A 16,496-nucleotide genomic window follows, 5' to 3' on the forward strand; every position below is an offset into this window, starting at 1 on the left:
AATAAAACAGGGAGCCAACCTGGTGCCCTGTGATCACCTACAGGGGTGGGATGGGATAAGGAGAGGGAGAAGAGGAAGGGAAGGAATATATATATATAGAGACTGAATTGTATTGTTGTACAGCAGAAGCCAATAAAAAATTGTAAAGCAATTTTCTACCAATTAAAAAAATAAAAAAGATTCAGTAGGAGAGATGATTTTTTTATATTATTCCTTAACACAAAAGTGATAATGTTTATAATGGTTTATTTAGAAAACACATTAAATATTTAAAAGGAATGGCATAAATCTATAATCCAAGGGTTTAGATAATGTAAGGAGTAATTCAATAAAATAACAGTGTAAACAATGTTAAGTTTACACTCCAAACAGTGTAAGTATGAAGGCAATTACCAGGTTGAAGATGATTGCCCTTGGGAATAGAAAGGAAGAAATGGGAGAGGTAGACAAAAAAAGTAGGTTGAAGAGATTAATTATATTTATTATCAGAGTATTAATTTAAATAAACTACAGAGAATAACTATCAAGAATATGCTAGATCCAGGAACAATGCATTTGCATATTATCTTGTTAAATTACTACGACATTCATGTAAGTAAAACTATTGTTTCCTGATTCTTACAGAAAATGATTTAGGTTTAGATAAAGAATATGCCAAAGTCAACAGTTAGTAAATAGTAGTCACGTTTCAAATCCAAGCTCTTCTACTATAGATTATAACTATAATGATGATAATTAATGTATTTAATGTATGCTGAAGTTCAAACATAATCCCTTGAAAGTAAATGATATGAATTTTTATAATAATGTGAGTTAAAATTTCAAATAAAATGTAATAATGGTTAAGACTTTTGAGTACTTTTACATATATACAGAAGAACTCAAAAGATAAGCATGATTTTAATCAGTTTACATCCTCATGTCATCCTTGCTATAAACTCATAGCTAAATATTATTTCTTTTACATATAACAAAAATTAACATGCAAAACGGTGAGCTAAATTGCTCAAGCTTGCACAGGATGAAGATAGCACAGCCAAGGTTGGGGCCTGTATTATAGGTGCATTAGATTCTGTTATTTTCTCGTGTTTTGGCAATGTCAATCTTAATAGCAAATCCAGAAATTATTTTCTCCCTTTAGATTGGAAGGGACCAGGAATACAGTGAATCAAGAAGCTATACTGACAGTAGGAAGAAATTCACTTTTACAACTCTCTTAAATAAGAGAAACCAGATTATTTCATCATTTCATAATTTTTTTTCTAATTTTATTTTATTTTCAAACTTTACATAATTGTATTAGTTTTGCCAAATATCAAAATGAATCCGCCACAGGTATACATGTGTTCCCCATCCCGAACCCTCCTCCCTCCTCCCTCCCCATACCATCCCTCTGGGCCGTCCCAGTGCACCAGCCCCAAGCATCCAGCATCGTGCATCGAACCTGGACTGGCAACTCGTTTCCTACATCATTTCATAATTTATTGGCGGACGTGGTGTGTGAATGTGAACATCAGGTTAATTATACAGTGAATATATATTATACAGTTCCATGTATTTTATAGCTACATGTAAATAATATAGAGAAACTTACAGAAAAAGGACTCATGAACATAAAGGAGCAAGGTTAGATTCACAACACTAAACTATGGTAACAGTTCTACATTTACCCAGGGAAATTCCATGTCATCTAATTTAAATAAAATATATATCTATGTTCCCCCGAATTGTGTGTTATATAGAAAGATAACACTGATCTTAAGATTCAAAACTTCCCCAAATTAAATATGTATATAATATAAATAATATCACCCTTAATATGGATATCCAGTTCTTTTCTTTTTAAACATCTTATGAAAACATTTTTTATTTCTATTGAACTGTGAATTATATTCATGATAGAATTTGTTTCTATTGCCCTGAGATAGTCTCAGTTCAGTTCAGTCACTCAGTTGTGTCCGACTCTTTGCAACCCCATGGACTGCAGCACACCAGGCTTCCCTGTCCGTCACCAACTCCCAGCACTTACTCAAACTCATGTCCATTGAGTCGGTGATGCCATCCAGCCATCTCATCCTCTGTCGTCCCCGTCTCCTCCTACCTTCAATCTTTCCCAGCATCAGGGTCTTTTTAAATGAGTCATTTCTTTGCATCAGTGGCCAAAGTACTGGAGTTTCAGCTTCCGCATCAATCCTTCCAATGAATATTCAGGGCTGATTTCCTATAGGATGGACTGGTTGGATCTCCTTGCAGTCCAAGGGACTCTCAAGAGTCTTCTCCAACACAACAGTTCAAAAGCATCGATCCTTTTGGCCTCAGCTTTCATTATAGTCCAACTCTTACATCCATTCACGACTACTGGAAAAACCATAGCTTTGACCAGATGGACCTTTTTGGCAAAGTAATCTCTCTGCTTTTGAATATGCTATCTAGGTTCATCATAACTTTTCTTCCAAGGAGCAAGCGTCTTTTAATCTCATGGCTGTAGTCACCATCTGCAGTGATTTGGGAGCCCAAAAAAATCTATCACTGTTTCCACCGTTTCCATATCTATTTGCCATGATCTCAGTCTTTTGAATTTTGCACTTTAAGCCAACTTTTTCACTCTCCTCTTTCACTTTCATCAAGAGGCTCTTCAATTCTTCGCTTTCTGCCATAAGGGTGGTGTCATCTGCATATCTGAGGTTATTGATATTTCTCCCGGCAATCTTGATTCCAGCTTGTGCTTCATCCATCCCAGCATTTCTCACGATGTACTCTGTATATATGTCAAATAAGCAGGGTAACAATATACAGCCTTGATGTACTCCTTTCCCTATTTGGAACCAGTCTGTTCTTCCATGTCCAGTTCTAACTGTTGCTTCCTGACCTTCATACAGATTTCTCAAAGGGAGGTCAAGTGGTCAGGTATTCCCATCTCTTTAAGAATTTTCCAGAGTTTGTTGTGGTCCACACAGTCAAAGGCTTTGGCATAGTCAATAAAGCAGAGGTAAATATTTTTCTGGAACTCTCTTCCTTTTGCAATGATCCAGTGGATGTTGGAAATTTAATCTCTGGTTCCTCTGCCTTTTCTAAATCCAGCTTGAGCATCTGGAAGTTCACAGTTCACGTACTCTTGAAGCCTGGCTTGGAGTTTTTGAGCATTATTTTGCTAGCGTGTGAAATGAGTGCAATTGTGGGGTAGTTTGAGCATTCTTTGGCATTGCCTTTCTTTTGGATGGGGATGAAAACTGACCTTTTCCAGTCCTGTGCCCATGGCTGAGCTTTCTAAATTTGCTGGCGTATTGAAATACTCTAGCGGTTGCCTTAAACATTTGCAAAGCGACTTTGTAGAAGCACTTCAGAACACTTCTTTCAAGTAGGCGTTTGAGAACATACCTGGACAGCCACTGTGTGCGATTAACTCAAGAAAACCCCTCTGAAACAAAACAATGTTTGAAGGCCACTTGTCACTTTATATGTAGTACTATTTTAGTACTGAAAGAGTTCTGTCTCTAGTCTACTTCTGTAGCTCCTGTGTCCTCCAGACCTTATCATGACTGGAAATGTTCTCACCTTCAAGATTTCAAAACCTGAGTGTCTAATCTGATGACAAACCTGTCTTAGCATTTCTTGTATTTTTTATCCCCTATTGAACTTGATCATTAATTTGTCACCTGTTGATATTCTTTATTCTGTGCTATTTTTGCAACCTAATACTATTTTTCTGGCTTTTACGTGTCTCTACTTAATAAGAAAAATAATAGCCACTTGAGGGACATTATTCTGTTACTTTAGGACACTACATTCCTATGACTTTTTGCCATTCCTGTTAATAAATCCTCAATTTTGAAACTCTATCACTGTTAATCCTGCATGTTTCTGTTGCATACTATTGCAAAACTCTTAAGAGTCAGTGAATGAATGACCTGTAACTAATATCTATATCAGACACTTTAGTTTCAAAGGGGAAAGAGGATGTTATAAAACTGGTATAAATTAGTTCTGTCTCAGAGTAAAAAAGTATGCCTGTTTTCTCATCAGAATTTGTCTTCAGTGATGCTTGAAATTTTCATGTTAAAAAAAATTAGTTCATTTCCCTATTAGGCATTTTCAGTGTCAGCTTGAAGTTCAAGCTAATAAAAAGTTCAAGCTCAAGAAGTGAATTCCTCTGATCCAAAGTTCAGTTCAACCAGAATCAATTATTTTCTCCTTCCGTGAGAAGACTGACATCTCTCCACCTCAGAATATTTCCATTTCTCTTCTTAATGTTTTTCTTTGTCTGAGTTAAAGAAAAAGGGCCTTCATTTCTTATTCAAAATGCTATGCATTGTTCTACTAATTCACTGGCTTTCTTTTGAGGTCAAAGCAGAGGGTAGAGGCTAGGACTACTGAATCTCTTGCCTTTCCTCTTCTGCTAATCCCAGCCTCCCAGAATGTATAGAATACATCTTTCCAACCTACAGACCTACTCATTATCTAGGAGTTTCTCCTTTGTTTTTATATACTTTTTTTTCCCACATAGAACTTGTTCTCCCATCATGATAAAGTCAAGCAAGACCAAAGCAACTGTCGCTTCCCAGCCTGCTTTCTACAGATGTGTTGGTTGATGAATAAAATTCTGAAATTTTTTGTGATACTTCTGGAAGTATAGTTAGAAAGTTCAAAGCTGAACTTATTTTACCATTGAACTTACAGATTTCCCTATTCCAATTGTAAAACTCACTATTTGTCCTTATATAGTCATAGTTGTGAATCCTTGGGTCAGTGGTAAATGGCCCCCTTTTCAGTATCTCAAGAAAAAACTAGTCACCAGCTCTTGAAAGTTGCTCTTCCACCACACTCCTCTCTCTTATTACAGAGTTGTGCATTATCGCTGACACTCTGTCAGATAGCTCCACATAGTACTTCTACCGGATTTTCCTTAACGTGTAACTCTGATCATTTCAAACCATTGAGCTATTCAAGAACTTTTTATGTTCCTTCTCTTGGAGGCTGTTGTGTCAATACATACAGATTCCTTAGCTCTACGCTCATGGCTTTCCTTTCTCTGACCTCAAAACGTGCTCCTAATTGTTTTCACTCATGATATTCCATTAGCCAGGTTGGGTGGAATACTATTTCCTGATTGTGCCCAGAATGGTCAGTTCGTTCCTCCCTCTAGGGACATCTCTTGTAGAAACTCCATATTCTTTTTTTTTTTTTTAACTTTACAATATTGTATTGGTTTTGCCATATATAAGGTCTTTTATCACAGTCAGTCTCCTCCACGAGAAGTGGTGTACTCTCCAACCAGACGTGAAATCTCCTTTCTTTGATTCCTATCACTACTCTGTTCTTACTATTTTTATTTTTTGTCTCATAAATATTATCTGTGCCCTGTTTTATAATACTCATGGAGTATTATTTTCTAAAGAAAAGGACATAAGCATTACCCATGATTAAAATACTGGGACACCATGCTTACATACACTAGTCCATCATTAACTGCTTGTACAAATGTGAGCATTTATAGTAGAAATATGTGTATAACTGTCATGTAAAATATCATTAGATCTCTCTGCAAACAAAGAGTTGTTTTTAATAATCAGGAAGCAAGTATAATTATGCCTAATAAATAATTAAAAGTGTTGGTGCATGAAGAAAGTATAGGATTTATTCACAGATGAGTCCTAGTCTCTGTTAGACTGGAAAGAAGCTACCAGGTCCTTTATCCTCCTCTTTTCCTGTTCATTTTATACAGAGCCCACTACATGCATGCCAACTGCTGCAATCATTCATTAAGCAGATTCAGCCTCTAATTTTCCTTAAATCATCACAGATTTGAGCTTACTGTTTTCTCAATTTAGGCCTAAGAAAATTATGGCCAGTTATTCCTTCTCCAGTTAACCTAAAAGTGAACTATATTTCATTGCTTGTAGGATGGTATGGGAAATCTGAGAGTCACCAAGAAGGGAATCCGACTTGAAGGTATATCTGAGTTTCTACTTCCATTGTATGTGAAAGAAATTCATTCCCGAAAGGTATGTGATACTGGCTTTGGCTTACTGTAAAAGATAATTTACAGGTTATGTTTTAGCTTGAAAATAGGAAGACAAAAACCCCTTATCTCTTTAGTATGCATTTAGTTACTCTATGCTAAGACTTATGTGAAGAAATCAAAACAATGAAACAATTGAAAAACCCGTGGAGAAGGTTAGTTTCAAACTGACAAATTAGAGAGCATTTTTGAATTAAACTGCAGTGTTGCTTTTGTTAGTCTATAAAATATGCCCCTCTGACATTAAAAATCCAGTTATATTCATTCCAAAAGGGGCATTTAACATATTTTGAGTAATTTTTGCAAGAACCTTGGCTTGAATAAATGGTTCTAATTCAATATATTATACATCTTTTCAGCTTTAATGGCCATGCATTTTTTTAAAAGAGGTGACAAAAAGTCTTAGTACAGAAATTGAATTTATTTCTGGATCTACATTATTTAAAACCAGTAAGAATATTTACTCTTTCAAATGTGAATGTATGTGTGTGTGCTATGTGTATTTTATCACCTGGCAGCATGGTACAAATCAAAACATTATAGCTTAATGTTGCTTATTTTGGCTGAAGTGTGTTATTTCTCAGAAGGTAGTATCTTTGGTACATCAAAATCTCACTAGACTCTTTCAAGTGTAACAGGCACTCCCCTGGGACAAGTGTGTATGTGTGGAAATTAATTTAATAAAACATAATAATTAGAAAGATTGTTAAATATGGAAAGATTATTAACCTTATTTCATAAATATCAAAGTCTATTTTAGACTAGAATAATGTTTGAATATTTTTAATATAATATATTAGCAAATGAGTTGCACAGTAAGCCAAAATTTTATAATTTGCTTCAAGGCTATTTTTTCCCTTAAATATCAAAGTGAACACAGAACAAAGGATTCTTTTCTATAAAAACTCTAAATAGGATAATTATATTACATTTAACTTTTATTTTGTTATGTGTAAGCCGCAATGCTTCCTAATGTATTATATATACTATAGTGACTGCTACTCTGGGTATTGGAAATTTTTTATTAAAATTATTTTCTAGATTTTGGTCAGAGAATAAATAACACAGTAGATCCGTATGCACACCTGACCTTACAGAAATAAACAAGCAAAACCAACTAGATTTAAAAGTTTGGTATTGTTCTTTTTTATTTTTATGAAAACTGAAAAAATAGCATGCTAACACATATTAGCATCTTCCCTTTGATTGGAAGTCATCACCACTCAGTTATTTTCTGATTCCTTCTTGTGTTTGGCACTATTAAATAATTTCATATTTGAAGAAATGCAAACTCATACATGAAAATAAAAATAGTACTTAACATAGGACAAAGGTGAGAGTCATCATAGGCAGGAACTTCTTTGAAAATATATCCTATTGATAAATCCAGGGATGACCGCCCTCCTCACCACAAAAAAAAAAAAAAAAAAAGATTTATTTTCAAAGCCATTTTAGATCATTTTGGAGTATCTTCTTTAGAGTACAGTTTAGAGAAGGATTGTCAAGGTCCCTGTCGGCAGGAGGATCATAAAATTTACCTTCTTAGTAGGAACATTTTTGAGAGTATAGCAACAGGTGTACACAAGGATTCTCCTAAGAACCTGCGAGGTATGTTCACTCCATCTGTGGACCAAATAAGAAGGAATTTACTGTGATAGTATTTAAATGTGAGGTAGTGACAGATGGGCTTTCAAACCTTTATCCCTGGGAAAATTCACAAGCATTTCTAAAACCCACCATATTGATTGGAATCTGTATGCTCCCTTTCCCATCCCCAGTCCTGGCGCTTCTCCTCTAGTTATCCTTTGCCTCTCAGTACCTGTGAAGTGTGGTACCGCCCAGGCAGGAGGAAGCATGTTCCATCAGCAGGCAGACTGGAGGTCTGGTTTGAGAACAAAAAAGAGACTCATTTACTCCTTGAAAATGTCTCTACCCATATGCCACAAAAATAAATATTTAAACTAAGGAGAAAAATGTATCTTTTATAAGCAAGCTCCACATTAAGACTCTCTTACCCTGAACACATGCAGTTGTTTTTTCTCTGCCGTCAAGTTATTGCACTGTTTTAAAAAGTTGGCCACAAAGTTCCCGAGCCTTCATTTTTCTCATGAATAATATGAGTTTGGTAGAAACTGATCAAAATGCCTAAATCTTAGGTTAAAAAAGAACACAAAATACTCAGTAATAATTGTAGAGATGAGATTTTACATCATTTTTTAAATTCCACTGTACATTTCAATCTTTCTACACATTTTTATATATTCAAATGTTTTTGTGATAAAGTGTAGGTAGGTAAGATAAGTTCCTGTAGGTAAGATAAGAAAATCTAATCAATTCAAAATGTAATTATGAAAATTCAATTAATAGAAAAATAGAAGTATATTACAATTTTGATTTGTGCAAGTTTTTTTCCTGCAATTTTGATTTGTGTGTGTGTGTGTTTTGATTGTGTGTGTGCTTTCCTGCGCTAATGCCAATGGCTTGCCTTCTCTATATTTAGCCAGTATTGCACTCTGAAATTTATTTTCTAGTTATGTAGTTATTTAATCCTGTAGAAAGATAGTACATTTCTATTGGTCAGAAAGTGCAGTTGCCCGTAGACATAAGCACCTAACCTCCTAACTTAATAAATCATGGGCTGTTTCTACCCTACAAGCTCACAGGCCCTGTGCTCACCACCAAAATGCTATAGACGTTTGAAGTTCTGTTATTACCCAGTGAAGTTTACTCTCTTCTTCATGCTTTTAAGAAAACAACCTTTTAAAGTGGTTGATCATATCAGCACACACAGAAAAGCATGTTGTATGTTTAAAATATCTTAGAATTCAATGCATCTTCAAAATTAACATTATTTTCATAGAGTAGGTACTCAACATTTGTGAAGTTAAGTGTATAGTTATCTTTGGGTACAAAATATTCAAAGAATATGGAATTTGACCTTATATATAATATTCTGAATGGGACTTTAATGCATGCAGTCTAACATTAGGTTAAATATTTAAATTATCAGGAATTTAAAACTTGTATCACCAGCTTTTTAATGTAATTTAAATGTTTCTCAAGATTTCAGAAATTCAGAGTACTGAGATGGTTAAACTATCTACATTTCACTAGTTCCTACTGTAAAAACATTGCATCATGAGTTCTCTAGGGCAATTTTAAATATTGTCCAACTTCATTGTTTGAACAAACTTGGGGAGATAGTGATGGACAGAGAAGCCTGGCGTGCTGCAATTCATGGAGTTAGACACGACTTAATGACTGAACAACAGCAACAATAACTTCATTTGATTATAGCTGAACACCTCTCTTAGTTTTTTGGGGTTGTTGTTGTTGTTTTGTTTTGTTTTCCTATTTAAGGATCCTCACTTAAGCTGGTACCTCACCACTGCCCCCCACCCCAGCATCGTGCATGACAGGCTGATAATTGTGTCGGGGACAACTACCAGTTAATTCCAATTCCAGTAACTCCATAGCAAAGCAAACAAATTTGCATTTTTCAGGATTCCTGCAATAGCAGATCTATGAGCAAGGTTCTACCTTTCCTTTACTTCCAGTCATTTCATTTGGCTTCGAAGCTCTGATGCTAACTGGGTTCTTGGTTGCAATCAGGTTTTCACCTCCTGTGTTCAGTTCTTTAGAGAGTTCAGACACAAAGCCATGGGGCCAGGCAAGTTCAACAAACCTCTCTCCTGCTTACACAGCATGATAATCTCTTGACCCTGTATTCCTCAGCTGCCCTGGAAAATCTCTATTCAGGTTCCTTTCTCCCTTGCAAAACCAATGCATACAAATAGATACCTGTAAGCTTCTATAATCTTTTTGTTATTAGCATTTTTATCACTGTTATTTCACATTCAGATGTTTAATGCAGATGGGATTTATTTTACTCTCGTGTAAATTCAAGTTAAAACACATACACAAATTGTCCCAAAGTCTTTACACTCAAGAAAAAAAAAAAAAAAAACAATTAACATTTGGTGAATATCACGACAGTTATGTATAGATTTGCACAAATGAAAAGATCAATATATTGAGAGACATATACTTGCTATTTATTATTAGTATATTATACATAACTAAACAGAAACAATAGAGAAGGCAATGGCACCCCACTCCAGTACTCTTGCCTGGAAAATCCCATGGACAGAGGAGCCTGGTAGGCTGCAGACCATGGGGTTGCGAAGAGTCAGACACGACTGAGCAACTTCACTTTCACTTTTCCCTTTCATGCATTGGAGAATGAAATGGCAACCCACTCCAGTGTTCTTGCCTGGAGAATCCCAGGGACGGGGGAGCCTGGTGGGCTGCCGTCTATGGGGCTGCACAGAGTCGGACACGACTGAAGCGACTTAGCAGCAGCAGCAGCAAACAGAAACAAATTGGAAAGAACTGCTGACCTTAAATATTTTTTCACCATGAGAAAGGTTTTTTTCTAAACTTACCTTTATAGTTAAGAATAAAAGATGAATACCATTAAGAAGCTGGATGCATTAGCCCCATGTTTTAATTTCAGACCGTGTTCATTAACTCCCTGCTGTGCGTTTTGAGGTGATTAGCTTTCCTCCAATTTGTCTTCACCCCTATTCATTTTCAGGTTTTTTTTTAATAATTACATACTTAACTTTGTCAGAGTTCATAATATTTACATTCTGTTCTGCTAGTTTAATTGCCTTGGCACTTTGGTCTTAATTTTACATACAGATGGCTGTCAGTCTCACCACCAGTCCTTCTTTTATTATGGATTATCCAGGACTGATTTTACTATTCAAATCATTCTTCCTTACTTGTATTTCATTGTTAATTAGTTTTGTTTGTTTGTTTGCTATTCCTTGAAATATTTCCCGTGAAAGGCTTCTGTTGTCTTTATTCTTTTCTGGAATATTATTAATGGTTCCTCTCTTCTTTTCCTGTTACTTCATTGCTCTACAAAATTCTAGCACCGGATATTGCTATTAAAAGTCTCAGGAAAGCCTGGTATTTTTCTCCTGTTGATGCCAGGCATGTTCTGCCTGGATGCCTGATACATTTTTGCCATTTCACTTCTTTCATTTCAGGGACCTTTTCCATATTATATCACTCAATATCATTCAGTTCCATTTGTTGAGGTCTTCAGAGAAAGCAATAATTCTTATGATCTTTTTAATCCTCTGCAGCTATCATAATTTCTCTATTTTAAACTTTGTATGTTTTCTCTGATAGAAGGAAGTTATTATCTAGAGTCTTTCTTCTATGCCATTAGTTTATTTTTCTCCATATTAATGTTGCCTTTGCTCTATATAATTCGTGTATTTTATTTACAAGGGTGTTGTCAGAATTTGCCTTAGGTCCATATAGTCTTTTAAATATTTTATTGTCTTTGAGCTCTGGTTTTATTAAAATCAAAAGTTTTAAATACTAGAACTGACAGCACTTTCCTTACCTAGTTCGCATTATCCCTAATGAGCCTCTACCACATATGAGGTAGAGAATTACTGTCTAGCAGCTTTGTTTCCCTGGAGACATTGCTGATGGGAAGGGGCAGCCAAACTGAGTTCATGCTTGTATCAACCAGATTTGGACTATACTAGTTCAATGGGACTTGGTGGCCCTTTCTGCCTCTGTAGATGTCTTCCAATGACATATTCAGTCTGGTTGTTTTTTTTTCCAATGACATATTCAGTCTGGTTGTTTTTTTGTTTTTTTTTTTTTTTCCCCAGTACTGTCTACTCTACCACCTTCTTTCCTCTATCCAAATTAGTTGATTTGGATTAAACTTTTCTTTATATTTTCAGAATATATCATCATTCCTTCATTTCTTCTGGGATATAGGTGAAAATAGCTCAGGGAGGCATACTATATGCTGCTGTGAAGTAATCTTTCTTTCCTTGGTTTTCACTTTTTCATGTTTGTAGCATACATTTGTATGAATAAATTATTGGCTGTTCCAATAAAATTTTATTTTTAAAAGAAATAATTATCATTTTATTTGTTTGGTAGTGAGAGTGTTTTTGAGACTTTTCTATTTTGATGTATCCTATTAGGTAGGATCCTTCCTCCATCACTCTTTCCTTCCTTTCCTTTTATTTTCTCTTTTCCTTTCTCTCTCTGTTCTCCTTTCTCTTTCTCTCTCTCTCCCTCCCTGCCTTCTTTCCTTCCTATGCTCATATCCTTCATGACCAATAGTCCCCAATACCATAATTTGAATACTCCATTTTTTAATATCACTGATTAAATACACCTTTCCTGATATACTACATTACTAAATGTGCATAGATTTACTTCTGGTCCCTCTACCTGTTCTATCGATACAGTTCAATTAAAAGTAAACTGTAACTTTAAGGAATTGTTACAGCAAGTTCTGCATTATTGCTCTTTTTCAAAACCTTTTGACTAGTGTGCATTTTCTCTTCCAAAAGAATTTATTAATCAGCTGTCAAGTTTCATAAAAATTCCAGTTGGAAACTTAATTATGGCTACATTGAATTTGATAAAATTGACGTCTTTATAGTTCTGAGATTTTTCTGTCTAAGAATATGGCTTCTCTCCTGAATTTTTTTTTTTTTTTTGAGAACTTACTTTGTGTTGCTCAGAAACATTCTTTAACATTCTTTTTCATATAAGCATTACAAGTTCCTTATCAATCACTTTATGGTTCATATTGCGTATGGGGATGAATTTTCCATTACTTCTTCCCTGTGTCTTTGTGCTTGTGGACAAAAGCTGTGCCTTTTGGTGTTGTGAATGTCAGTTGGCCATTTTCTTGATTTTTTTTTTCATTTCTATTATATTTCAAATCATTTTTTGTGGCTGTTCAGACAGATAATGGATTTTAATACAGCTAACATTCAGCATAGAGTAGATTTCTGAAGTCCAGTTCCTGGCTTCAAATTCTGTCTCTGTTACTCAGTAGTTGAGACTAGTTACCTTATTTAACCTCTTTGGGTCTTTCTTTTGTCATCTGCAAAATAAAGTTTATAATAGCCCCTAATATTTTTAGAGACTAGATAGAGTATTGTGGTTATTGTTAGGAGAGATAAGAGGTAAAGCGTTTACCAAAGAATCTAACATGAGGAATGCTGCTGCTTCTGCTAAGTAGCTTCAGTTGTGTCTGACTCTGTGCGACCCCATAGACAGCCTTCCCCATCCCTGGGATTCTCCAGGCAAGAACACTGGAGTGGGTTGCCATTTCCTTCTCCAGTGCATGAGAGTGAAAGTGAAAGTGAAGTCACTCAGTCGTGTCTGACTCTTCGCGACCCCATGAACTATATGTAGCCTACCAGGCTCCTCCGTCCATGGGACTCCAGGCAAGAGTACTGGAGTGGGTTGCCATTTCCTTCTCCAGGGATTTGCTAACACATTGCAAATGGGATGTAAGAATAAGAGAGATCCTAGTATAATATCAAGGTTTTTTGTTCTGAGTAGTCACTATTAGCCAGTGTGGGGCAAAGCAGGGAGTGGGTGAAGATTTTGAGCACAATTTTGGAGCTATTAATTTTGCCTACTAGAAGAGCAGGTAATTCAAGTTAGCAAGATATCTGAGTGTGTATTGCATGTTGAGGTATAACTTAGAGACTCAAATTAGAGACATTTTAATATCAATATTAATATCCATAGCTATTATTATCTAATTTAAATACATGAGATCAAACAAGAGTATTAGTGAGTGTGGATAGAATATTGGATATTCTGTCTATGTTCACTATAATCCTTTACCCCAATATTGAAGAGTTTAGAAAGAAGTGTAAGAACCAATCACAGACTAAGAAGGGGAGACTGGTGAGGTAGGAAGAAACCCCAAAGAGTATGGTATCCTGAAAGGAAAGAGGTTGATAGATTGCAGAACCTTTTCTGATGGGTCAATTAACATAAAGTCTGAAAATCCATCTTGTTATTAGCTTGTTCAGAAATCAATGTTTTTTCCCCCCATATTTTAAGATATTTATAATGTAATATTTATTATTTCTCTTAATTCATATATTCAGTGAATTCCATGTAAAGATATATAAATGTCAAAGCAACAACCTTGTGAAGTTATCAGAGCAGATAACTTGATTCCCATTTTGCAGATACTTTACCTCAAGACTTAGAGAATTTAAATGAGATGTTCAAGGTCTGAGGACTCAAAAGTGAGCCAGAATTCACATCTCAAGTCACTGCTTCTTGTTCTAGCCACCTAGGTTTTGTAAAAGTTTCTTCTACAGATGTTTCAGGACATTGTAGACCTGCTATTCTAAATAAATAATTGCTGTAAATATTTACAGTCTGACAACACTAGAAATAATAGGACTTTAAGTTCCTCGGTTTTTTTTTTCAATTGAAGTATAGTTGATTTATAAAGTTGTGTTAGTTTCAAGTGAACAGCAAAGTGAGTTAGTTATGCATAGACATATATCCACTCTTTTTTTGGATTTTAATCCCACACAGGTCATTACAGGGTATGAACAGAACTTCCTGTGCTGTACAGTAGGTTCTTATTAGTTATCTATTTTATATATAATAGTGTGTATATGTCAGTCCCTATCTCCCAAATTATCCCCCTCCCCATTTCCCCCTTGGTACCCTTAAGCTTGTTTTTTATGTCTGTGACTCAATCTCTGTTTTGTAAATAGATTCCTCTGTACCATTTTTTAAAATTCCACATATAAGCAATATCATGTGATATTTGGCTTTCTCTGTCTGACTTCCTTCCTTCAGTATGACAACCTCTAAGTTAATCCATGTTGCTCCAAATGACACTCTTTCATTCTTTTTATGACTAAGTAATATTCCATTATACATGTGTGTGTGTGCACATGTGCACATGTACATCTTCTTGATCCATTCCTCTGTTGACGGCCATTTAGTTTGCTTCCATGTCCTGGCTATTTTTAATAGTGCTGCAATGAACACTGGGGAGTATATATCCTTTCAAATTATGATTTCCTCCAGATACATGCCCAGGAGTAGGATTGCTGGATCATATGGTAGCTCTATTTTTAGTTTTTTAAAGTATCTCCAAACTATTCCCCACAGTGGTTGTACCAATTTCCTTTCCTCAGTTTTGATAAACTTAAACCTTTTCTGTTATATTTACCAAATATCTACAAATAATTCATCTGAGCCTCTTTATCAAGATTACATTACATGCTTGTTAAGGAACACTAGTAGTGAATACAGAAAAGGTAACGCATTTGTGCAACTAAGTGCTTTTTAATGTTTGTAAATTCAGACATCTTTGTAAAATCCAAAAAAAACCTGAGGAAAATATCTGAATATAAGGATAAAAATAAATATATACATTTTTAAGTGGTTCATACATGTCCCTCAGTTCAATTCAGTTCAGTTCAGTCACTCAGTCGTGTCCGACTCTTTGTGACCCCATGAACGGCAGCACGACAGGCCTCCTTGTCCATCAACAACTCCTGGAGTCCACCCAAACCCATGGCCATTGAGTCGGTGATCCCATCCAACCATCTCATCCTCTGTCGTCCTCTTCTCCTCCTGCCCTCAATCTTTCCCAGCATCAGGGTCTTTTCAAATGAGTCAGCTCTTTGCATCAGGTGGCCAAAGTATTGGAGTTTCAGCTTCAACATCAGTCTTTCCAATGAATATTCAGGACTGATTTCCTTTAGGATTGACTGGTTGGATCTCCTTGCAGTCCAAAGGACTCTCAGGAGTCTTCTCCAACACCACAGTTCAAAAGCATCAATTCTTTGTGCTCAGCTTTCTTTATAGTCCAACTTTCACATCCATACATGACCGCTGGAAAAACCATAGCCTTGACTAGACAGACCTTTGTTGGGAAAGTAATATCTCTGCTTTTTAATATGCTGTCTAGGTTGGTCATAACTTTCCTTCCAAGGAGCAAGCGCCTTTTAAATTCATGGCTGCAATCACCATCTGCAGTGATTTTGGAGCCCAGAAAAATAAAGTCAGCCACTGTTTCCACTGTTTCCCCATCTATTTGCCATGAAGTGATGGGACCATATGCCATAGTCTTAGTTTTCTGAATGTTGAGCTTTAAGCCAACTTTTTCACTCTCCTCTTTCACTTTCATCAAGAGGCTCTATAGTTGTTCTTTACTTTCTGCCATAAGGGAGCGTCATCTGCATATCTGAGGTTATTGATATGTCTGCCAGCAATCTTGATTCCAGATTGTGCTTCTTCCAGCCCAGCATTTCTCATTTTGTACTCTGCATATAAGTTAAATAAGCAGGGTGACAATATACAGCCTTGACGTACTCCTTTTCCTATTTAAAACCAGTCTGTTGTTCCATGTCCAGTTCTAACTCTTGCTTCCTGAACTGCATACAGGCCTCAAGAGACAGGTCAGGTGGTCTGATATTCCCATCTCTTTCAGAATTTTTCACAGTTTATTGTGATCCACACAGTCAAAGGCTTTGGCATAGTCAATAAAGCAGAAATAGATGTCTTTCTGGAACTCTCTTGCTTTTTCTATGATCCAGCAGATGTTGGCAATTTGATCTCTGGTTCCTCTGCCTTTTCTAAAACCAGC

General features: G+C 35.8%; 1 protein-coding gene across 1 annotated transcript in view; it reads left to right on the forward strand.

Annotated features, from left to right (window-relative positions):
* The first annotated feature begins 5,906 nt into the window (after window positions 1-5,906).
* Window positions 5,907-16,496, forward strand: part of SGCZ (sarcoglycan zeta) — a 178,249-nt gene continuing 167,659 nt past the window's right edge. Inside the window, exon 1 of the mRNA XM_059882313.1 lies at window positions 5,907-6,002. Within this exon, the coding sequence (XP_059738296.1) occupies window positions 5,907-6,002 (96 nt within the window). The remainder of the gene's footprint in view (window positions 6,003-16,496) is intronic.

The sequence above is a fragment of the Bos taurus genome, chromosome 27, assembly GCF_002263795.3.
Source record: "Bos taurus isolate L1 Dominette 01449 registration number 42190680 breed Hereford chromosome 27, ARS-UCD2.0, whole genome shotgun sequence".
Taxonomy (NCBI): domain Eukaryota; kingdom Metazoa; phylum Chordata; class Mammalia; order Artiodactyla; family Bovidae; genus Bos; species Bos taurus.